The sequence below is a fragment of the Anas acuta genome, chromosome 1 (genome assembly GCF_963932015.1).
Source record: "Anas acuta chromosome 1, bAnaAcu1.1, whole genome shotgun sequence".
Classification (NCBI taxonomy): Eukaryota; Metazoa; Chordata; class Aves; order Anseriformes; family Anatidae; genus Anas; species Anas acuta.
In genome coordinates, this window is record NC_088979.1 from 156,871,063 (window position 1) to 156,896,868 (window position 25,806).

The 25,806-nt window shown below is 36.7% G+C and overlaps 1 protein-coding gene and 1 long non-coding RNA gene across 3 annotated transcripts in view; one reads left to right on the plus strand and one right to left on the minus strand.

The window, feature by feature from the left end:
- DCN (decorin) overlaps positions 1-8,295 on the minus strand; it is a 36,406-nt gene extending 28,111 nt beyond the window's left edge. Inside the window, exons 1-2 of the mRNA XM_068668064.1 lie at positions 7,999-8,295; positions 3,589-3,821 (exon numbers count right to left, since the gene is read on the minus strand). Coding sequence (XP_068524165.1) covers positions 3,589-3,793 — 205 coding nt within the window. The 5' untranslated portion in view covers positions 3,794-3,821; positions 7,999-8,295. The remainder of the gene's footprint in view (positions 1-3,588; positions 3,822-7,998) is intronic.
- Positions 6,577-14,767, plus strand: LOC137848717 (uncharacterized). 2 transcript variants are annotated; one of them, XR_011091496.1, is made up of 3 exons: positions 6,577-6,803; positions 9,935-10,175; positions 10,770-14,767. It is a non-coding gene; the product is annotated as an uncharacterized lncRNA (long non-coding RNA). The 2 variants fall into 2 exon arrangements; XR_011091495.1 differs by having other exon boundaries at positions 9,935-10,017.
- Positions 14,768-25,806: the final 11,039 nt, after the last annotated feature.

The following is a 25,806-nucleotide window of genomic DNA, read 5'->3' on the forward strand; positions in this document are numbered from 1 at the left end:
TTGGAGACCGCAAAGCCCCCATGGATGCTCATGGCAAGATGGCTGAAGGAACCTTCACCTTCTGTGAAGTCTCTAAGGAAGGCAATTTCACCGCATACCACAGAACACAAACACTACTCAATGCATAACGGGCTGCTAGACTCGCCTGAAGGTAAAATAAAGTTCTATCCACCACCACTAAACGTACTTAGGGAGCATTCTGCATCTGCCACAGGGCTAAATAATTACGTTCTTTCTCTTGCCTACCAGGGTACTCTGAGAGGAACCTTTCCTTGAGACTCCCTTTGGGAGGTTGAGACTTTAAATTGAACTGTCAAATCTTCCTAGGGCTTTCACAGAGCATGTTTGCCTGGGCAGCTGATTTCATGTCTTTCCTATATTTGATATTTTGATACATGAAGAGCTGCCTCTGACCAGCTATATCAGCCACTCTTTAGTGCATGCTAATAAGGAAGACTACTATCTTTACAGAAAGCACAGCTATAGTGTAGTAATGCCTATATTGAAGCATGATCAAAAAGTGAACCTATGGTTCTCTTCTGGCAACAGGAGGAAAATTCAGAAAAGGTAGAGCTTTCATGAAAATGCTACAGTGGTCTTCTTTGATGAGATCCTTGAGCCTGTTGCACAAAGGCAATAAATATCATATGAGGTAGGCACACTGGGTCTTGTTCTCGATACATCAGTAACTGCACTTCTGAGAGAATTCTTCTTTGGGGTGTGAGAAGACAGTATTCTCTTTCCTGCTAGTTCAGCTTTTGGCTCAGAGGCAAAATAAATTAATTTGAAGGTACGTATTTAGGAAGATATGACTAAAGCGTAAAAGTACAAGAATGCAAAAATTCAGCTGACACTACTGTAACTAGACCACCATGCATTTTTTTCCACTGTTTTTATAAAATTTAGATATTTTTTTTTAAATATATATATTCTCACCGAGTACTCTTGAGATATGGAAACTAGCCCCTCTCTCCCCCTCCCTCCCCCCCCCAAAAAAAAAAAAAGGCGGGGCCAAACCTCAACTCCAGACCCTCCTGAATGTTATAGTTCTCCTGTTGTGTTTTCTTTTCCACATAAGTCTGTGTCAGGTAGTAGGCTCCTCCTTACACAGCAAAAGTGTACAAACTGTAAATGCCCCTACAGGCACAAAATGAAGCATGCAGAGTAAGAAGAGAAATCTCCATAAGTAGCCCAAGTCAGGTCCCCCAGCTTCCTTGCTATAGCCTGCTCCCTGCACCCAGCTGCAAGGAGGCCTCCTTCCATGCCACAGAAAGAGAGTGGAAGACAGGATCTAGATTACAGCTTTCCTTTGTGGACAAGGATTTAATTTAGTAAGTTCTTAATATATCCTTAGGAGGAGCTTTGTTATTGCCTGAAGCTTTTCTTCAATTAGTGCTCATGGGACTACATGAATCAATTTGATAATTCTGGGGCAGGGAGGTAGCTAATTAGATTGGGTAGGAAACGCCTGGAACTGCAAGGGAAAGGCACGTCAGGAGCAGTGGTCTGCAGGGAGTTACAACTCTCATTGCTGGTGTTACAGCTCCAGCATACACCTTGTCTCCCTGATCACTTTGCCCTTCATCTGACAGCCAGGGAGCATGCTTGGTCAACCTGGCAGAACTGCTCCCAAAGAAATTTTGAGCTCTTAGAGTCAGCTTCTGGCTTTCCTCAAGTCTTTGGTTAAATCTGTCCCCAGTGGAGTCTGAGTCGCACAGAAACAGACTTAAAGCAGGAGGAGTGTAGAACAGAGGCACACTGAGTTGTCCTGTCCCCAGTCTCTGAGGTGTCCATTGGACTAGTGTCCTGGTGAGCTTCCCATCTGGGCCAGGCCCAGAAGTGGCTGTCATAGGTACACGTGACAGGGATAGACAAAACTTCGTGCCAAGGCTGGATAATGCTGAATGGTTATAACTTCCCTGAGCTCTGCCAGGGAAATATTACTTATTTTGCTGGACTGCATTTCTGAACCCAGGGAGATCTCACTTCCTTTATGCCCAGAGACTGGATGTTATCAGCCCAGCTGCTTCAAAAGCACTGGCTTCTCATTCCAGTATCTTCACTTAAACCAAGCTGAAAATGTATTTCTTATCATCCTTCTCAAAATTGTCTGGAAAACACAGACCTGGGGCTTTAATCATTCTACTTCTGAGTCTCCTTGACATTATGGGACTTTATTAACCCAGAAGCAATTGCAGGCAGTGGATTGTAGTGAACCTCCTTGGAAACCACGTGAATGTGAAGGGGAACTGAATGAATGTGGGAGCATGTATAGCAACAAAGGGTTCCTGTGTGTGTATCTCTACTTTTTAACTGAGTGAAAAGTTCCTTACATTCTGCAGAATTGAAACAGACTAGGGAAAAGTTCCTAAAATAACTTAAATTCCAACAGCATTATCTAGTGTAACAATGATAAAACCTGAGGTCTTCATAGTACGCAGGGCAACCTCCTCCCCACTCCATGTTTGCTACTATCTGGGGTCTAAAGAGTGAAAAAGAAAAATCTTGCAACAGAGCCAATACTGTGAAAGTTTTATGAATGCATGGGTAGGTTAGTCTGTACTCATTTGTGCAACTTGGCTTGCATTGTTCACTGGATCCTTGCCAAACATATCTATTGCATAATTATGTGGCTTTTTTTTTTTTTTTTAAATTTCTAGGGATGTAACTAATGTTTTCCCCTCATTTCTGTACTTATACAACACCCACCACAGTGAGACCCAAGCCTTTTTTGTTAGCGTTGTGCCATGACCTATAGTAATTATAAAAGGTAATGTTATAACATAGGAAAATAGAAACACCAGAAATACACTCAAACATCTGAGAGAAGACTCAAAAAAAAAAAAAAGTCTATAAAATTATGTCAAGATATGTGTCTATCCACTGAATAAACTGTCTAATTTCCTTGTGAGGAAATACAAAAACAAACAGAAAAAAATACTTTTTTTTTCACTGACTGAATAAAGCTGGCATAAACCAAAAGCAGTTACACTGAAGTCAACTTCATTACTTGTGATTTCTGCATGGTAAAGTCAGAACGCAGTGACGGCAGTCATGGCTTCATATCCTGCTGGCCTGACGATATAGACAAGCCCTTGTACTTGTGGGAGTATGGGGATTTTGTAAGAAAAGTTCTCATGGTTTCAGCTTGAACAGTGTTTAGGACAGATATTTAATTAGGAACTCCAATATGTGTTCATTGTTTTGGAGTGTTTCCAAGTTATTTCCTCCAAAGATCTGGTTCTATGGTTGATTGTTCCATGATTCAGTGTTGGTTATTCCATGCTCATGTAATCCTATGGAAATAGGATGATTTTTATGTTGAGGTATTTGTCAGTATGATTAAGGGTGTTGGAGTCTGGACCATGCAATTTAAGACCTTTTAAAATGTTTCCATACCCACATCTAACCTCACTGAATTTATTTAATACGGTTTTGAAGGAATAGCCTTGAAAAGTGATTTTCCCTGAAACAGAAATCTGTAGTGTTTCAAAGAACAAATGAAATGTGCATACATAAAATATACATAAAAGATCAAACATATTTTGTGGTCATGATTGGACCCTTTGGACACACTCCAGGGCTTACCTAGGTCAGAGCACTGCACCACGCGGAGATGGCACTGGCAGCGGAAGGGGCACACTGGCCCAAATCCAGATATGACAGGATCATCGGTTGGAGCCATATCAGCTGACCCCTCATCTTCCAACATAAAGTCAAAGAGGCCCATCTGGTGGAATGGCTTGGCCAAGCATACTGGCAGCAGTAGGATGAAGAGGAGAGCCAGCCTCATGGCTTAGTTCATCGACTCCAGGCAGAACCTAGGATCCAAAGCAGGGAATTTAAAACAGAAGTAGCAATTTTTCCATAGCTGCACAGTTCCTGCTGAAGGAGGTCCAACACATCCACCAGTTACATAACTGTTCCTTTCAATAAATGAAATCTAAATTTGAAAATAGGACAGTTATGCGATAGGAGTCCGGTAACTACTTGCCAATAGCTTTTTTTTTTTTTTTTTTTTTTTTTTTTGAGAGATTTAAAGGCAACTCTAAACACATCTGCTTGCACATTTAGAGTAATATTTATTAGGAACAGGCAGCATTGTCAACTTTGTTATGCAAAACAGTCAACACAATAAGCCATATTTTCCATGTGTCTGTTTTCTGCCAACGTAACAGTCTATTTGATTTCATTAGCGTTTGTTTCATAGCAATGGTTTTGTTCCCTGGGGATGAACCTCAGGTTCCCAAACTCACTGTAATGCAGTCATGTGTCGAGAAACCTTTTTTTGTTGTTGTTGTTTTTAAAGTGCCAGCGTGCTGTGTGTTTTAGATTATAGTAAAGCTGACTGAGAAAAAATAAGATCTAGTGATGGGGTGGAGAGAGAGGGGGTAAGATCTTTAGCTATTTAAGTAAGCTATACTTCATTCTCAGTTAAACCAACACAATAAAATGGAATACAATGTTGTGTTATATTAGATACTCTTGGCTTTCTTTCCAGACTTTTGGCTAGGGGTTTATACATTATAACAATGCACCCTGAAAATCCTGTGCTTTGTAATGTGTAAGCATTTGAACTGATGCTTGTAGTGTTGTCAGCACACTTTCTAACTGGACTTCAGGGCCTCATCCTGCAGTCTTTCATGCTCAGAAGCAACTTTACAGAATTGTGAATTACCACTGATTGCTACACTGCCAGATAAGCAAAACTGCTTTATATGTGTTTTCAGGACATTGGCCGAAATGCATTTCTACACACTGCACATTGTGCTACGTATGTTGTTGTGCACTAAAAAAAAATAAATTATGAAACAGCTGTTTCTAGGTTTTATATCAGGTCTGTAGAGATCAGAGAGATCAGCTAATCTTCTGAAAATTACTTTCTTTTATTTTTTACTTTACATAAGGAAGCTTATATTTTGTAACTTTTCATAAGTCTAAAAACAACACAAATACACACAAAAAGAAAATTGCCTTCAAGTCATCAAATGATAGAAAGGCAAACTCGTATTTTATTTAGGAAACTTAACATGTTCCTTAGTACAGATACTGATCTATGTAAGGAAAGCAAAAATATTCAATGGCTTCAAGTCAATAGCTAGATCATCGAAATTTGCTGCTGAAATGCCTTGTCTGTATTCTAGTTTGGATTTATATTATCTAGAAGTTATCCAACAGTTAGGGGTGTGCTATGTCATTTCCCGGCTCCATATTGACTAATGAAGACTGGAAAAAAAAATGTGAGGGAGGAAAAGGAGAATTAATGTCTGCCTCTCTCTATTGACATAAGGAACCTACAAGGTAGGACTAGATGACAAACATGGACAGCTGATATTAGGTGAGCATTGCATAGTGAGGCCTCTCTAGAATTCTACATCCAGGTACTCTAACTGAAATAGTCAATATGAATAAATAAATAAATACATATAAAAATCGCAGGCCTGGAATTAGATACAACCTGTATTGTGCCTGAGTTCAATTTTCTTTACAATTTTTTACCTACAGATGCCAAAAATGCAGTCCTGCATTTTCATTCTGAGCTCTGAGTTTCATTCTTAAGAGGATGATAAGGTTACCTTATCAACTCTGATAATATTTTAAAATCAGTTTACAGTTCTGTCATCTACCTGACAGGAAACCAAGTATCTAACATCTTCAGATGTCCCAAAGACTTCAAAGTGAGTTCATGTGGAGAAAAACACTGTTTCTGTTATCTCTATAAGAAACATAGTTGGTTTCTTAGTTAGACCTGAAAGTATTTTCTATTCCTGGAGTAGACCATCATATTACCCACTATATGCACTGAGGAACTTCGCAGACCCTAACATCAGCTAGAGAGTCAAAGCCTTTTAGCCCATCTTGGTAGCAAAGCCCCATGCCATACAAACTCTTGTCATGTAGCTGGGACAGACCTAGGTGGAGCATCCTCCTCCACTCCCTCCTACTCTGGCCCCTGCTGACTTCAGGGCGGTGTCCCATGCCCAGCCTATACCCCTACAGTGCAGTATTGATGGGCAAGCAAGGATGTCACAGCAATGTCATGTTACCACATTGTGGTAAGTTATGGTTTAACTTAATGCAAGATTTGGCATACTTATTATTATATACAGATGATTATAGAATAACAATGCAACTTATTAATAGTTTGAAATGGGAATGCAAACCTGCTAAATCATCACTATTCATTTTAATAAGCTGCTTTGTGCAAATTATCAATAAAATGCTACCTGAGTACAGAGTATTTTTCAAAATGCTTATTAACATCAACAAACATTGGGAAAGCTGTGCACCATCCCTGACATGGCACTGTCAGTCAGTAATTAAAAAAAAAAAAAAAAAAAAAAAGTTGTCTCAGCTCTTTCTTGCATATTATTATATTTTTAAAAAACTGTTACTATTTCCCCCCAGTGTCACTGCCTAAGCACCATCCTCCCCCAACCCCCACCCCTTTCCCAAGAATGCACAATCAGGATCTTACCCTGGAGTTAAATTACTAACACCCTCCCCTCACAAGGAGGAGGAGGAGAAGGGGGGGGGAGGGAGAAAAAAAAAAAAAGGCACTCTGGAAGTCTCTTCACACTTTAGTACTTGATCATATTAATACTGATGAACTTCTCTTATCTCAATGAAAGCCTGTAGCAGGCCTTTTCCTTTGGTCCCTGTTTTGTCAAAGCTATAACAAATTCAGAAAGAATTGTGTATAAAGGAGGACTGTATGGCAACAAAGGATATCAAGGATATAATCTGATTCCAGCAGAGAAAATAGCAAACACAATTACATATTAATCAAGAAATAAAAATAGGTATGTGTATGCATATATTTATTTATGTATTTTCCTATTGCAGGCACACATATCTGTTCATATTGTTTGCATGTGTAAATGAACATAAACAGATACAAAATATATACAACAATGTACTAGTAATAAATGTTTACATTTCACATAAAAAAAATAAGGAAGGAAAATAAACTGAATTCTTAAAGGTCTGTGACACAATATTTATGTCTGCAGGACAGAACTGTTTAAATTTGCTTTAATTATGTGTTTACAATGAGTAAGACTTTTCCACAAACAGAGGAAACTATAGCATAGACTTGGCCACATTTCAGTTCAAAATAGCACTTGAAATATGCTTCATCAGTTCACGTCACCACAGTATTGGTGGTCTTCTTGTCAATTTGCCTTAATATTACCTTTTAAATATTAATTCACCCACCATCATACATCTCTCAAAATGCCACAAATGGCAAGTTAAACAATACATGCAATTTCAAAGAAATCTCCTTCATTATGTGTTTTAATGTATCTATTTATTTATTTATTAAGTAAAGTCTAGATGTAGGAAAAAAATGTTGGGAGTCTAAAAGAGGCTAAAATTCTTTTAACAGGAATTTCAACTCCAGGAATTTTCTTTTATACTATTTCATTCACAGGCAGCTTCTTTAAATATTAAGTCTTTCATTTGTAAACTGTAATATAACACTTTCTAACATTACAGAGACATACGCCGATCCTGTTTAACTATCTACTACACATCTTTTTCTCTCAAATCAAAAATTACACACATTAAAGTTTGGAATATAAATGAAGAAATCTGAATAAGAAATGTATATCTCAGAGTGCTGTTTAAACAAGAAATACAAGAACTCAACACTTTTTTTTACACTCGCTACATCACAGATTCTAAACACTGAATTGCAAACAGAGAATATACTGCTGAAAAAGTTTACAGTACGGAAAAAGAAAGGACTATAGTAGTGCTTATACAAATCAAAACAAGAGACAGAACAGTCAAATAAACAGTAGAAAATGTGCACAGTCCTTAAGAATGCATTTTCATGTTTTCAAGAAACAAAAGTGCTGGATACAACATTTAACATTGCTAAACATTTAGTAGGATTTTTCCTTGCTTCTGTTAAAATTCAACTACTTGCCGTAGACTTGCCTGAAGTTTTATTAGTGCAACATAGTTCAGCAGAATTACTGAAAACCATACCTTTTAATCCAGGGATTTGCAACAGGAGCTCTCAAAGCTGAGATGTAATTAAACTAAATATTCAACCCAGGCAAAAGGCTTTGCAGGTGTGGAAAGGAGGAGGGGGTAAGTTCAGCTCAGTGACTGTCACTTGGTGGAAAACCCTCCTGCTTCTATTCCATAGCACAGTTAAAAAATAAGGTTTCTCTCAATGAACACAATCCAGGCTGACACCCACATTAGATCATATGGTAATGATATGTCTCCTGTATTGTAGCCAGAAACTTTATCAGCTCTTTTGCTTTCTTTTCCTCTTTTTTTTTCCCCTTTTGCTTTATTCCTTTTTCATCTGTTTAGATTCCCGAACTGCCTGAACACTGTAAGACAGATGTGTAGCTGTAAATCATCTCACTTATTTTATTTCAGTCTCTAAAACATATATTTAGTGAAGTTTTCTTGGTTTTAACTTTTTTCTTTTTTTTGTTTCTGACTCATTGCTGAGAAAGTTTGGCTGTTCCTCTTGTTTATAATACTTGTAATTCAAGGAAAGGATATAAAATTAATCCTAGAGCTAGCCAAAGTGGAGATTAACATCAGAAAAAAAGGGTAGCTTTAGGTAAAACTATTTATACAGATATCAACCTGCCTCTGCTTATGCAGAGTGTAATAGTGTAATATACTACTATTATCCTGTATAATAATAGGCTTTTACGTATTTCTTCATACTACAGCATGTTTTTGATATATATGAAAATCATGTTTTCATTAGTTGAATTATTGAAGCATTTGTGGTTAAAACTGTTTTATATAAACTTATATAAACTTTGAAACTTTGCTTTTTTTTTTTTTTTTTTTTTTTTTTTTTTTTTTTTTAACCAGGGCAGCAAAGCAAAGGGGAAATTAGATTCTTTTTTTTTTTTTTTTTTTTTTTTTTTGTAATATACAGTAGTTGTTTTTTTTTTTAAACATGAATGAAGCAGTCTTTTACTCATTGTTCAGATTTATATTTTAATTAAATAATCTCTCTTTTGATTCAAATTTCAATAGAATCTAAAATGCAATTTCTCTGTTCCTGCACAATTAAAAAAATCTAGAAACCAGAAAGGACAATAAATATAACAATTATTATTTAGTTAGTTATCCAAACACATTGTGAACATGTGTAGCTTCCATGTGCTGTTAACTGTCCTGTCTAAATACTGGAGGCTTATGTCTCTGTGTTTTGACTTGTATCCTTTTATTTCTACCCCTAGGCTAGGACCAGGTGCAAATCTGAAATTAAAGCTTGTAAAATGTGAAAGTATGTTTAAAAGAAGTCTGATTTTTTAGAAACACAATAAAATCTTGAAATTTTAGCTATTCTTTTCATTTGATTTTAAGATGAGCCAAGAAAACAACTCTTAAAATTTTTCTTTGGTGGAAGAAAACATGGTGGAATAATTGACTGTTAGTTTTGGTCAGTGTAGCACAAAGATGTAATCAGAGATCTTATATTACAGCTTCTTTATATACTTCATTCTAAAAGTAAGGATCATTTATTCCTTCCCAGTCCTCAAGCCTTCTTCTGCCTTCTTTCTCTGCCTCACCAATGGATTCAATACTGCTAATGATTTTTGTTGCGACTTTTTTTTCTACATATGATTAGTAGTGTTCCAAGCTTTCATGCTTACAACAAAGCCTTATCTATGTCCAGAAGTATCTCCATGAGGCTTGCTGAAATCTTGGCTGCATCTTAGTAATGTCAGTTATTTGAACCTTGGTCACCAGCTGCAGCTGGTTGTTTAAAAAGACATTTCAAAGCAAGACTTTGATGAGGAACAGGTCAGGATAAACTTGTTGTCAATTTGCTTCATAAAATCCATTCATATTTCCCAGTGAAACTGTAATATATTTGTTCTGATATCTGTTATAGGGTTGAAAGGTATTACAAATTAATAACTTAGTCATCTCTTTGAAGGCATGGGAGAAGATGGAGAGCCACCTCTCTTTCTTTTCTGTCTTTGGCAGGAGGGACAGTTGAACAAAAATATTAAGATCAAGGTGAGAATAGGTGGAGCACATCTTCTTCAACTGGGGGATTTTCTTTCTTTTTCTGTAATGAAGTCCATCCCAAGAACCTCAGAAGGGTACAGGTGTCACATCCTTTAGGAACTATGAAAAACCCTAATTCTGACTGTTGATACCCAGAGGTAGAGCAGGTATGTTTTATGTGTCCAACCCATCCTGAAATGCAAAGTGGAGAACCTGGGGGACTGAGGAACTGAGATGGTGGGGACTTAAAAGACCAAATATCAGCACAGTATCCTATCCTAAGTGTTAATGCACACTATTTTCTAGGTATTTTGTGTGCTTATAAGGTGATGTGGGATCCTTTCTGACACAATTATTCCTTAATTCCCTTTCTTTGCATTCTGCTACATCATTCAGAAAAAAAAATATATATATGACATTGAAACAAAGAAACACAATAAATAACGTATTGACTTAATATTGTTTTGTAAAGGAACATGACTATATACAGGGTGTAGCACCTATAAACTCTCCTTGTCAGTCTGACCTACTTTGACAACAGCTTAGTCAACATTAAAAAAAAAAAAAAAAAAAAAAAAGGCAATTAGAAAAATTGGTTTCTATAAGATCTTAACCAACCTACATGCTGTTCCAAATACCTATTTCCAGAAAGTTACAGGCATCTGCATATCAATGATATTTATATAACAGTATTTTTATTAAATTTTGATGGATAGCATCTGCTTTGTTTGCTCATGGCTTATTTTGTGGACCTTTCATAGGTCAGTGACAGGAGAGCAAGCCAGACTGTCTGCTGTTGATGACTATGCCCAGGTCCAGTGGAAGTCTCTGCAGGAAGAGGATAAGCAGCTGCCCAGCGAGGAGCAGAAGTACCCTGGGGGAAGAGCTCCTGGAGTGTGGGGCTGGCCTGGAAGAAAGATATGTCCTGCAAGCATCAGGAGCTGTCAGTACAAGTTGTACACCTCCTCAGAAGAAGAGGGAGCTGACACAATCAGCTCTCAAAGGAGTGGAAAGAAAAACTGATGTTAGGGAGCCTGGGAAAGAAGAGTAGCATTTATTGCAATCCAGAAAGTTACTGGAATGAAAGCAAAGAAAGAGGACAGGATCTGCCCTTCAGGGACACGGTAGCTCAGAGATTCAGGTTCTTCCTCATTCTAAGTTTCCTCTCCTGAAAAAGGTATTTTCCTTGGGCTTCCTTCTAATAGACACAAGCTTTGATGATCAGCACCTGGTTAGAGTTGTTGTGGTTGCTGTTGTAAGGAAGAGGGGCAGGCAAAACTGCTTCAAAGTCCTCATGAAACAGCTAGTCAAGTGCCTGTCCACAGCAGGGGATGGGATGAAACAGGATCTCTTGTTTGACTGCCTCTTAGGGGCTCTTGCCACCTCTCCTGTGCCTCATGCCTGGGCTTTACTAGCTCCCTAGTATGTCATCCACTGTTCTCTCTAATGTACTGCTGGCTGTCTCTTCTCTTTTCTGTTCAGTGCATAATTTCTTCCAAGTACCCATAGAAAGATGTTCTTTACCATAGCAATGTAGTTCTTCTACTAAAAATGCAAGTAAATATTGACTCAAGTTAAATAAACATTGATCCAGGTAAATATTGACCAAGGCACAGCCTAAGAAAGCAGTAAGAGACAGAACTGCCATTTCTGAGTATTTGGAATATCAATTTTCCTTCAGTGTTCTCTGACCTCATAAATGATACTTATGTACTTCTTGATATTTCTACAGATCAAAAAGACCAAAATATCAGACTTTGGACAAGTACTACCCCGGTACAAAAACAGACAGGGGTCTCCTGGAAAGAGTCCAGCGGAGGGCCACAAAGATGTACGGGGCCTAGAGCACCTCCTCTATGAGGAAAGGCTGAGGGACCTGGGTCTGTTCAGCCTTGAGAAAAGAAGACTGCAAGGGGATCTTATTAATGTTTATAAATACCTGAAGTGTGGGAGACAGAGGGATTTGGCCAACCTCTTTTCAGTGGTTTGCGGGGACAGGGCAAGGGGCAATGGCCAAAAAATGGATCACAGGAAGTTTTGCACCAACATGCAAAAGAACTTCTTCATGGTGAGGGTGATGGAGCACTGGAACAGGCTGCCCAGGGAGGTTGTGGAGGTACCTCCTTCTCTGGAGGTATTGAAGACCTGTCTGGATGCCTACCTGTGGACCTTCTTTAGGGAACCTGCTTTGGCAGGGAGGTTGGACCAGATGATCTCTTGAGGTCCCTTTCAACCCCTACAATTTTGTGATTATGTGATACTATAAGTAACATTATTTTTTCTGTACCTGTGAAAATACCTCCTGTACAACTGTTTGAACAAAAAGCAATTAAACTTCAAAAGAGAGAACCCTCTTTTTGGAGGAAGTCTCTTCTGTCAGTCTGTTTTCTCTCCCTTTCCCACTCACAAGATCATGTACTGTGTAAACCACCTCTCTTTGTCATCTCTCTGGTCTTCTTAATAGAGACTATGGGGTTTGCATCTCACTTAATGAAACAAACTCAAATTGTCTGCAATTGAAGTATTCAACATGTGACCATGTCCTTTATCTCAGTCTGTTTTCTATGGAAATGGTAATCTGTTCCTGTTTTTCCTGACACCATTTTTCCTTTTCTCTGGTCTTTCTATTCTCTCTTGAATCAAATTGTTCTGTTTAAGTACCAGAAGATGCAGCACCTAACTCATACCAATATAGCTTTACTACTTACTGTGTTTTCCAATGTTCTTTAATCCTTTAATCCTTGAGGACAAAGCCTGTCCTAACTCTTCCTCAAAATTCTGTGGTGTAGATGCACATTTTGTGATCACTCTTAACCTGTTTTCCTCAAAAATACAGTGAACATGTAAAATCAGATTTGTACCTGTAGTCCCAGATGCTATCCATTCTAGTAGCAAGGAATGAGAGGAAAGTAAAAGTGATGGCACCAAAGACCCTAGAATCTCTAATTAGTGTGACTAATTAATAATACAGAAAACATATGCAAAATCTTTTCTTATCATACACACCAACATGCTTTTGTAATGGTATTGAGGTACCCCATTTACTTTTTTTCAGTGATAACATCACATTTTTTCCTGCCTGACTTCTGTGTGAGTGCTAAGTCTTCTGCCCTGCAGAAAATCCCTCACATGAAGAAAGTAAAGTGCAAGTGTATCCCCCTCACCAAAGGGCCCAGGAAGATACAACTCCCTATGGGAATAAACCTGTAGGAGTGAAGGCCACAAATGACTAGAGAAGAGAGATAACTAGCTTAGGTAAGAGAAGAAAAAATTATAGTGAACTGTTTGATCAGATTTTGGCTTTTCTTTTTATTTTTCAGTATCCTGAGTTGAAGTCCAGAATTTTCAAGGTTCTAATGAAAAATCCAAACCTTTATTCTCATTTCAATGGACCTTAGATCATGCTCTGGACAACTTTCATCATCCCAGCTGGATTACACAATGCCCTAGAAAAGGATGACAATAATTTATGCAATTGTTGGAACTATATGCCTTGCGTGTCCTTTGTTAGTCAGGGGTTATGAACCAGTATTCAAAATGAGACACATCCTGTGCAGCTCTGAACAGCCTATTCCCAGATTATGAAAAACATATGAATGGCCAGGTCATCCTTGTTTTCCAATTTAGTCATCACAGAGAGCAAACTGTTTCAGAGGAAGCTAGTGACTGTATTACTGAGGAAAGTCCTGAAACAAGGAGTGTAATAACAAAAGGAGGACATTTATAGTAGCATTTGTGTTTGTGTCTCTATATTAAAATTATATTTTTTTTAATGTTGGCAATCTGCTGAGGAAATAATTTATAACTTCAACTAAACATACAAAATAATGACTTTAAAGATATAAGCAATGACATCATAAGTTACTGTTTTTGTTTGGATTGTATTACCACACTACAGAGAACTGTTAAGAATCTCAAGGTGGATGGTGATAAGTTAGTTATGAAGGAGCCAACCCTGTCTAAACAGAGTATGCCACATGGGGTTCTAATTAAAAGAATGTGTACTTGATAATTATTGAAGCTTTCAAGTAATTGACTGCATCTGAGAAAATTTGAAAATATAATAAGGAAAAATAATGACAGGGGAGCAGAGTTCAAATAACACAGTTGATATCTAGCATTCAAGGGGAAGAAGTGATTGTGAGAATATTCAATGTTTTACTCAAATTTTATCTGGTTTCAAGAAGAAAAGTAAGAGTACAAGTATCCTCAAGAGAAGCAAAATGGAAATTGATACTAAAGGAAAATTTTAATTGTAGCATGTCTCAGAATTTAATAATTAGAAGTCATTAATAACTTCTAAATCTTTTTTTTAATAATCAATGCAGAATTAAATTTCTTCCAATTCCAAGATCACTTGAAATTAAGATCATCAAGAATTAAATAATTCAATTTTAAATCCAGAGAGTTATACAATAGGTATAGTATAGTATATTTAGTATATAGGTACACTACAGGTAATAGTCTTCAAAATATCCATTGCATTTCATTAAGTATTTGAAGAATCAGTCTATTTATCTTGCCGTTAACTAGTGCCTTGAACGCATGAATGGATAGACCAAGTATTTTTTTGTTTGTTTGGCAGATTTTAAGCAGGTTCTACTTTTATTCTTATAAATAAGCCCTTGTTTATATAAATAAGCTCTAACTATATACAAAAAAGATTACTCAGAGCAATTGCACTGATGTTCCTCAACAGCAATTTTCCACAGTGAAGCTGAAAAAAAAAAAAAAAAAAAAGAAAGTAATAGAAGTAATAGGGAAACATTGTTTTTTTTGTTGTTGTTTTGGCTTGGTTTGTTGTTGTTTCTTTTCTTGTTTATGAATATGCTTGGTTTGTATTTATTTAGCTTGCTGTTTTTATTATTATTATTATTGTTATTGTTATTAGGTCTGCCTGTGTAATAGATGAATTTATTAACATGATGTGACAGACCCTCAGTGGACATGAATCATAATTGTATTGAGATTGCACATCTTGTGATTTACCCCCTTTCAAAATAAGGCCACTGAATCTTTTGACTCATCTTGATCTCTCATAATATACTGGGAACCCTATCCCTTAGAGATCTAGGTTTGGAAAAGTGACAAACAGTTTTCCTCAATACATCTAATAGTTTTGATTTTCAGAGAGACATTCAAAGAGCAGTTTTTGAAAATCGAGTATTTTATAAGGCACTGGAAAGAAGAAGGAAAAAAAAAAAAAAAAAGAAAAAAAAGAAAAAAAAATAAAACAGGACCCAGAGAAAAACAAAACAAAACAACGAAACAAATAACAACAACAACAAAACCCCAGGCACCTAGACTAACTTATCACCTTTGAAAACCACAGTGTATTGAATTAGTTTGGATCTACCAACTACATTAAAGATAGAGTTGTTTTGCCTTACATGTAAAAATGAAACAGGATGTTTCAAAATAAATGTGTCACATTTTTATAACAAGATGGAAAGCTTACATCTGAAGAAGCCACACATATTTGCAAGCAAAAATCTGTTCAGAGTCTGCCCTTCATTTATTAAACCAAAACCACTGTAAGTTGGATCTTGAGACTTGGACAGGTTGGAACAGTTGTCTTGTCTTGTTGTTAAAGGTCTTCCACCAAAGGTCTTCTTGTGCATCCTGTCTATCCTCCAAATTGTTTGAATCACCTCTGTAGGAGGTGTTTGAATCACCTCTGTAGGAGGACGTACTTTTCTTTCAGTCACAGGTAGAAAATTCAGCTCTCTGAGGAGGAGTTCACACTGTATGCAACCCATTCACAGCCTGCAATGCAGTTACAGCCATTTTTCTGTCAGTTTAAAATGACATATTTGGCAAAAAAAGGATATGGAATGGAGTCACAAAAATAAATAACTTTTTGGTTTTAAATTGTAGGATATAAGATAGAAAAAATAGACTTTATAAGTACATTCAAGAAAATTTTAATATTTAGAGGATTTTGTAGGATCTTTCAAGGACCACAAATGCTTTAAATTTGTGTCTTTATTATTTTTTACTTTATACAGTTATGGCTATAGCTTATATTGCACTTCATCCTAAAGGATAGTTATTGTTTAGCCTAAAGTGCCTAGTTAATATTCATAATCTATTTGTCAAGTGTACATCCAAAATGAAAAATTGTGTGGTTTACAAAGAGTCCATTTTACAAATTTACTTCTCATTCCAGGTAGCAAAGTCATTGCATTCTCTTAGCTCCGACTTAATAAACCTCTGGATTATAGCATCCATGTGGGCCAAATTCCAATTTATGGTTAAAATTACATTAATATAGATTTATTTTCTTCTGTGGCCCTTGGAATACTAAACATGAAGTTACCTAAAGCCTCTAGGATTAACTATAGCCTTCCTTATAAGCTTTACCAAGACCTGTAGGAGCAAGCACTGCATCAAGCTGAGAGGCTTGATGGTCTGATCTGACTATATTCAACTATAATGATAAGAAGTGCTGCTCTGTTTGTAGATATGTATTTCATCCCTTGCCACCACTTTACTTATACTCGTTTCTCAAGTATTTACTGACTCTTCTCCACAAACTTCACATTAGATATTTTCTCTTAATTTAATAAAGAGTTATGGTGCTCTACTGAAATTCACCTTCCTTTTCTGTAATTCTCCCCATGACCTCTCAGATTTTCTGTTCATTGAGATAATTTGGTTGTATTTTCTTCAGTAAGTAGCTGCTTTGTATAGTTTCTTTTCCAAATAGTAAATTGAAAATTCCTTATTGTATGTTGCAGATCAAAGGATGAAAAAATCAGCAGAACTAGAAAAGTACAGAATGTATGAAATGTTATTGTCATTTACACTGGAGACAGAAAAATATTTTTTGTAGTTTTTACAGATATTCTTTAAACCTCAAAAGAAAGTTCAGCCTGTCTGAGATTGTTATTTTTATATGGCTTCTCTTATGAGATTACATCTCAGGATATTTTATTTAAAAAAAAAATAAATAACATGACCTTCTGTTTATAATAAAAGGTTGGGGGTTGTAAAAGATGAAAATTCACATTCTTGTATTTCAGGTCTGAATCTTTAAAAAATAATGTCAGATATCTTTCATCAAGGAAAAACAGTGTCAAATTACTGCTTTATAATAAAATTTGTACAATATTTATGACAGCTTAAATTTAGTTTCCTTACCAGCCTTAGAATTAATCAACTTGTTCTGAAAAAAAAGGTTGTGAATTTTTCCTTTTAAATATTCTTTTTTTTTTTTTTTTTCACCAAAAAGAGCATGTATTTGCATATTGTCCAGTGAAGTGCTCAAAGAGATTTAACTTTTTAAATTGTAAATAAAGAAGGAGTTGCTGTTTGATACCAAGGAGAGACGAGCCATGTGCTAAGTAGGACTATATGAAATACTGTAGTAGCATTTTGATTCCTGTGACTATAAACTCTTGAGTCATGGCAGCTTATAATTATACAGCAAACTTGTGCAAAATATGACATAATAAAATATGACTTTTCTAGACATCCAGAGTGCTTTACCTATTTTTTTTCCAATTACATTTTGTTTGTATAAGTCCAACGGCATACCGGCTTGTATCAGGAAGAATAGTGTAGCCAGCAGGACCAGGGAGGTGATCATTTCCCTATACTCCACTCTGGTGAGGACACACCTCAAGTACTGTGTTCGGTTTTGGGCCCCTCAGTACAAGGACATCGAGGCCCTGGAACCTGTCCAGAGAAGGGCTACAAAGCTGGTGAAAGGCCTGGAACACAAGTCCTATGAGGAGTGGCTGAGAGAGCTGGGGTTGTCTAGAAGAGGAAGTTCAAGGGAGATCTACAACTACCTGAAAGGAAGGTGGGGGGACCTGGGGGTAAGCCTCTTCTCACAGGTGACTAGTGATAGGACTGGAGCAAATGGCCTTAGTGTTTGACAGGGGAGGTTTAGGTTAGAAATTAAGAGACATTTCTTCTCAGAAAGAGTAGTCAGGCATTGGAACGGGTTGCCCAGGGAAGTGGACTTCCCTGGGAGTGTTCAAGGAAAGGTTGTACTTGGCACTTAGGGACATGGTTTAATGGGTGACATTGGTAGTAGGGTCATGGTTAGACTTTGATTAGATGGTTAGATCTCGAAGGTCTTTTCCAACCTTAATGATTCTATGATTTTATGAAAGAAATGACTGTTGCTTTACTAATCTCTGACCTATAATCTGACTTTACCCAGACTTTCCAGGCTTATCATAAGTGTAAATTTTGTAGTTTTTATTGTTGTGTTGTGTTGTGTTGTACTGTTAGTTTGTTTGTTTGGATCTACTGTTTACTGAATTTTGGTTTATCTTTTCTGAAGTCCTGGAGATAGTTCAAGACTAGTCAATTAATGATTACATAGGACACAGAAAACTGTGCATCGGTTTCTAATTCATCCGGTCTCTTTGCTTTTGGAGAACAGTATACCCAAAAGAGACTTTAAATGGACACAAAGATATTCTCTATTACCATGTGTGATGGGTTTGTATCCATAAGCGTTTTTATTTAGAAGTTTATAAAGGAAATTATTTTGCACAGAATATTCTTTTGCATGTCTTCATAATCACTAGGCTCTTTGAAGCAAAGAAGACCCCAAATCATCAGATAAGAAATCTGACTGTGTGACTTGTACATATGTTTTTATGGAAAATTCCAAAAACATTTAAGAAGAAACAAAATTGTATTTGTATACTATTTTAAAACAGACAACACTATCAAATGGAAAAAATAATGGAAAATTATATTGCAGCTATAGAGCTCTGTTCTATGTAAAAGTTCTGTTGAAAGAATCTAATTTATTATTTGGTTCTCTTGGGTTTTGAGAAATTTCTATAAAAGAACATCTATTATATTCCTTTTTAATTCAATAAGATTTTTCCATAAATGTGGCTGTAAGCTGGAGTCCCATCTCTCTCGTATTTAAATGTACATCACCTACTAACTAGTTACATAACATAATAAATATGTGATAGTGTTTACAGGACTGCCAAGTAAAATGTAGTGGTTTCCTTCAGTCTTCATTAATTAAATATATGTATGTGTATATATATATATGCTATCACAAACTAAGATAATTAATTTGAAATATGTATCATGGGTGAGGACACTGACATGCTTTAGAGTTAATGACACAGCGCCTTTTTTATTATTTTATCTAAAAAACAAAACAAAACTAAACAAAACTACATGTTAGGTCTATGAGGCAGAAATTCTAACACGCTCAGTAGAGGTATGTAACTGCAAGCTTCTGATGAAGTGCAGGATGAAATCTTCATAGCTAATAGCAAAGTACACCAAAATACAAAATAACAAAATACACCAAAAAAAGACCATCTAGTTCATCTTTCTTCTGTGAGGTGGCATCAAGCAAAATACCTCTGAGAGATGTTGATTACTACTACTTCCCTTGAAGAATTGTAGACTAGGACTTCTTCAGTTTCTTTGGTGTAAATTTTACAGATTATAATTTAATATAAACCTATGTTCAACCTGCTATGACTGAGTTTACAGTAGTCGTTTAAATTGGCTTGATTTATTATTTTTTTTTACCCTTAGGGATTTCATTTATAAATATTTAGTGGGAAGTGCATATTATTTCAGAGAAATATTGTGTCTTGTTTAATTTGACCCCCCCCCCCAACAAATCTTATTTTTTCATATGTGTCTGAAGTCAGAAATTATGGATTAAAATGACAATGGAGTTAAGCCTGTGTTCTTCTCTTCATTAGTACAATAAAAATGTGGACTCAAATTTTATAGCCATATATTTCACACGAACCACTAAACATCCAGAAATGTTGAACAAAGGAAGACAGTTGTTTTAATCTTTCTAGATTTCAGTGAAGCTTTTGATACTGTCTCACACAGTATCCTTCTGGACAAAATGACCAGAATACAGTTGGATAAAAGCATAATAAGATGGATGAACAATTGGCTGATGGGTTGGGCCCAAAAGATTCTTATAAATGGGGTTACATCAGGATGGCAACCTGTCACTACTGAGGTTCCCCAGAGTTCCATTTTAGGACCAGTCCTCTACAATGCTTTCATAAGCATTTCATAAGGTTTGGATGAAGGACTTGAAGGTTTTCTGAGCAAGTTCATGGACAATACTAAATTTGATGGAGCTATTGACTCCATCGAGGGTGGTGAGGCCTTGCAGGGAGCTCTAGACAGGTTGGATAGTTGGACAATTACCAATATGTAGTTTAACAAGAACAAGTGCTGGATTCTGCACCTGGGAAAGGGCAACATGTACAAGCTGGGGGACAAGCTGCTGGAGAGCAGCCCTGCAGAGGGGGGTGGTTGTTGACTTCAAGCTGAACATGAGCCGGCAGTATGCCTTGGCAACCAGGAGGGCCAGTCATATCCTGAAGTGTATCAAGAACAATATTGCTAGCCAGTCAAGGGAACGGATTGTCCCACTCTACTCTGCACTGATGCAGCCTCACCTTGAATACAGTGTGCAGTTTTGGGTGCCACAATATAAGAAAGATATAAAATTGTTAGGGAGTGTCCAAAGGAGGGTTACAAAGATAGTGAAAGGTCTGGATGGGAAGATGTATGAAGAGTGGCTGAAGTCACTTGGCTTGTTCAGCCTGGAGAAGAGACGACTGAGGGGAAACCTCATCACAGTCTACAGCTTCCTTACAAGGGTAATGAAGGGACAGGCATTGATCTCTTTGATCTCTCTCTGATGACCAGTGATAGGAACTGTTGTGCCTGAAGCTGCAACAGGGGCAGTTCAGGTGTATCAGGAAAAGGTTCTACACTGAAAGGGTGGTCATACATTGGCACAGGCTCACCAGGGAAGTGGTCACAGTACCGAGGGTGCTGGAGTATAGGAAGGATTTGGACAATGCTCTCAGAAACATGGTCTTATTTTTTGAGTGGTCCTTTGGGGACCCAGGAGTTGGACTCAATGATCCTTGTGAGTCCCTTCCAACTAGGGATATTCTACGATTTTCTGATTCTATGAAATGTTAGTGAGGGAATTTTTAACTTTGAGACACACAATGATGTGATTTGTAGGCATGAAAGTATAGTAAAGCAACTTTAAAACTGCAGATCAACAGGACTGCAGAGTTCCATAGACAAAGCAGAGTTTTTTCTGGCACTGAAGGTAGTGTTTGCAATCCAGATACTTTCTTGCGAAAGACATTCTTGGAGGGTGGATATGAAAAAGGCAAAATAGTTATATTCATTATTTTCCGTACTAACCGCTGCTAAATTAAAGAAATTTCTATATGTAAAAACTGTACCCCTTGAATATCTGAAAAGATTATGCTCTAGCACATAGTTTTATAAATGAGTGATGACTCAGAATAAACATTTTTGTGAGAAAAAAATAAAATAAAATACCATTTCAACACCCATATAAGCTTGGCTGTAAATAATTAGAAGTAATTAAATAAATTAAAGGGAAAAACAGGAATAAATCAGGTAGAAAAAGAGGGTAGGAGAGTGCTAAATGGAGAAAGGTTAAAATTCAAGCTATTCCTGCTGCTTGCCAGACTGAATCACTTAAAGTTTTCCTCCCCTCACACATATTTTTCTGACATCTTTTCCCATTTTTCACCAATAAGACCTAAGAAATATGTGCACTTGAACAGTCCCAGAGGGTTATATTTTTACTTTCTCTCATGCTGAAAAGTTTCTTCAATTTCTTTTAGAAAAAGGACTTTGCTAGAAGCCTCTTCTAGTGAACTCTCTGTTCAAGGTTTCCTAATTCAAAGTTGGTTTTATTTATTTATTTATTTATGAATGGTATGAGTGGTTATGAGTGTATTGAACATTGGAATACTATAATTCCTAGCTACACTCATTTCAATTTACTTGTTGCATAGAGGCCACTGAAAGCCTTTCAGCTCTGGAACAAGCAATCTAGCTGCCTTATTGGCCACTGCAGGACCTATATATTTCAGCTGGCTTACTCTGGTGCAGTTCCAGTGTTACACAGAGTACAACAAGGGCAGAAGAGTAAAAGCTGTCACAGGCATGTCAGAAAGCTGGTGCAGTTTATCTAGGATAATCCCAGGGAGAAGGCCATGGGTGTTTATAAAGTAGTTGCCAGAAGCAACTAATTAATGTGGAAATCTGAATACTAAATATGCATTTTTTTTCATAAGGATTGTTATTCGTATATTTATTTGCTTTATTTAACAATTTTTCTTTGCTTTATTTAATGAATAATTCTTCTCTTTGAAGCAAGTTATTCGACATATATATACATATTTTTTTCCAGATTCATTCATCTTTACACACAATTGAAGAGACTGAAGAGAAAACTTTTTTTTTTTTTTTTTTTTTTTAAGAAGTTCTAAAGTCTTTGTCAAGGAAGTTCTAAACGCTTATTTAAAAGAGGTCAATGAATACTTCCTGGTATGATGCAAAAGGCAAAAGTAAAATAAATATCATTCCATCATTCTCAGTCACATATTTTTAAGGCAGACACAATATAAATAGATTATATGAGAGGCCGTGAGAAAACATTCTGAATTAATAGGCTGAGATATGAAAATTGTTTGAATAATATTATTATAGTGCATTTGCTTGAGAGTACTTGAATTACTCTTCAGATATACCTCTCTTGCCTTATGACAGCTTTTGTTACTCTCCAGATATGCATCTTCTGTCTTATGACAGAACACGGAAAAATAAGAATTACTTTCTCCCAAACAGTTCAGAAGGAAAATTTTGTGTGATATTTTGAGTAAGAAATATGCTAATATAGAGGCTTCTTTGACACCGTCTTTTATCAACAGTTATTACAGTACTTAGAAACACATTTTCCAAAATAAGTGTTAATGTTCAGAAGCAAAAAATTTCCTCCCAAACAATTTTTTTTTTTTTTTTTAATCAAATTCTGCTTGGGCATTTTTAACGTTCCTTTGACAAACTTTTGTTTGACTGGGTGCATAACGTTAAAGGACTAAACAAGCTCTTTGATATTTCTTCATGAAAGATTTTTTTTTCCCTTTAACTCCAGTGGATGATGGATATGACCATAAATAAATAGGTTACTTTCATGTATCAACAGAGTTGTGTTTGCTCAGTGGAAATTGTGGGAATTCAGCGTTTCTAAAATGAGACCACATATCTGAATACAAGTGTATAATTTTTAATTTGTATTAGAAATTTTAAGCTACATTGAAACCACAAATTATTAAAATATTAAGGGAAAAGATACTTCACTTACTGAAAAAAAAAAAAAAAAAAGTAAGTTAAAAAAAAAAAAGTGTTGGCTCACACTTTAATAAACCTTTCTGTCTTACTTCTGTAGAACAGATTTAGATCACTAATTTCACTAACATTGACTTGTCCATAGTGCATAGAAGAAACCCTGATGATATGAAACCCTTTAGCATTTCCCAGCTCCACTATCTAATACTTCATCTTTCTGTGGCATGGGATTGGTCTGACATTCTTCAAGAAGGAATATTTGGGAAATAACATGTAATACATATAATATACTGCTTCACATTAATTACTTCACAGTTTTAGTTATTACCATACATGTGCAGAATGTTGTACTATCCAGAGTACTACGAATGGCTAGTGAGATAATGTGCAGCACATTAGCATAACAGGAGAGTTGGACTTGATGATCCTTAAGGGTCCCTTCCAACTCAGGATATTCTATGATTCTATGATTCTATGATGCACAGGCTTCTTGGCAACGTTCCTCTTTGCTAATAACATAGAATGATAGAATGGTTTGTGTTGGAAGAGACTTTAAAGACCATCTAGTTTGAACCCCCCTGCCATGGGCAGGAATGCCACCCACCAGAGCAGGTTGTTCAAAGCCCTTTCCAAACTGGCCTTAAACGCTTCAAGGGATAGGGCATCCACAACTTTTCTGGGTAACCTGTTCCAGTGCCTCACCACCCTCTAAGAACTTCTTCATAATATCTAATCTAAATCTACCCTCTTTTACTTTAAAACCACTACTCTTTGTCCTAACACTACACTCCCTGACAAAGAGCCCCCCCTCCCCCCCCCCCCCCCTCCAGCTTTCTTGTAGGCTCTCGTTAGATACTGGAATGCTGCAATGATGTCTCTCCAGAGCCTTCTCTTCTCCAGGATGAACAACCCCAGCTCTCTCAGCCTGTTTCCATACGACAGGTGCTCCGGCCCTCTGATCAACCTCATGGTCTTCCTCATTCTAATAATTCCATGTTCTTCTTATGCTGGGGGCCCTAGAGCTGAATGCAATACTCCAGGTGGGATTCTCACAAGAGCAGAGTAGAGAGGCAGAACCACCTCCCTTGACCTGCTGGCCATGCTTCTTTTGATATAGTTGTTTTAAAATATACTGATGTTTGTTATAATTTCTGGTGACAAAAGGCGCTGAGAAATTACTGGAGGCAACATTAAAATACTAATTTGAAACAACCTCCACATAAGTGGATGTACACAAGTAAATATAAGTATACATAAGTGAAGTTAAAATAAATACAAAAATTAAAAAGATAATTTATAGCTTGCTTGAGTGCTTGAAAATATTTTGTCCTCATAAGCACATAAATGTAACAACAACTCAGGAATCATTCCAGTTTAAATGCTTTTTAACTTACAGTAGGTGTGTGAAATTTCCAACTCACATATTTCCATACAGAAATTACCATAGACAGGTGCCAACCTTTTGCTTAGGAACAGCTTTACATTTTCTAAATATTCTTGCAGCTGTTTGAGATTTTGGATATGACTCAAAACAAGAAGTCTCTGGGATCCTACAGAAAACGTATTGCTTGCATTATTCTGGTTTAAAATTATACAGTATAAGATGGTTAAAAACATTAGCAAACTTGCTAACTATACATATTAATAACATGCAGGTCATGATATCCACTTTCAGGTTCCTTGTAGATACACCTTGCAGCTACATCTAAAAAATGTGGATGTAATATGGAATTGAAATTGTTAGGAGGGAATAATTTTCTTCTCCAATAAAATAAATAGGTTAAAAAAAAAAAAAGTAGAATGTATTTTTTTCAAATACGTTGTCTAAACTCTTAACTGGGTACTTTTTTGCTCATTAATAAAGAAATCAATGGACCAAACTCTTGAAGTCTGCTTCTTGAGCACAACAGCACAACAGCAAATAGTGAGAAGACGCCAAGAAGTTATGGGGCCTAAAAAAAAACTCAGAAAACTCTTCTGCTTCAGGCATCAAAAAGTGTCCCAGAACTCCAGGTTATTAAATATGTATCTATATCTCTTTATAACTAACTCTTTGGTATTATTTCCTAAACAAACAAATACTATCACTTACCAAACAATCTATCTTTTGTGCAATGATTCCTGGCTCATGCACCTGGCAGGAATGGCAAAGACACCTATTCCCACGTGAAGCCAAAGAAAGAGTGAGTTGTAGCAAGTTCACGCATTACATGCCCTCACCCAGCCCAGGGCACTTAAGGCCATCTACATTGGAGGTCCTACAGCTCTCCAGGCAGATGCCCTCAGCATCAGTGAGGTGACCTTTCCCAGCAGTTGGATATTTTTCCCACAGTCTACCCTGAAGCTTTCTTACTGCAGCAAAGCCTTTTGTTTCCTCTGCTACCACCACTGAGAAGGGGAGAAGATTGTCAATGCCGTAATCTCAGTAGTTTTGTAGACCTTTAACTGTGCAGCTCTTGGTTTTCTAGCCCCCAGTTCTGGCAGTTTCCTAATAGACCATGATTTCTTGTTTTCTAATCATAGACGAATAGAGAATCTTAGAATGGCTTAGGTTGGAAGGGAACCTAAAGACCCTGCCAACCCTCCTGCCATGGGCAGGGATGTCACCCACTAGACCAGGTTGCCCAAAGCCCCATCCAA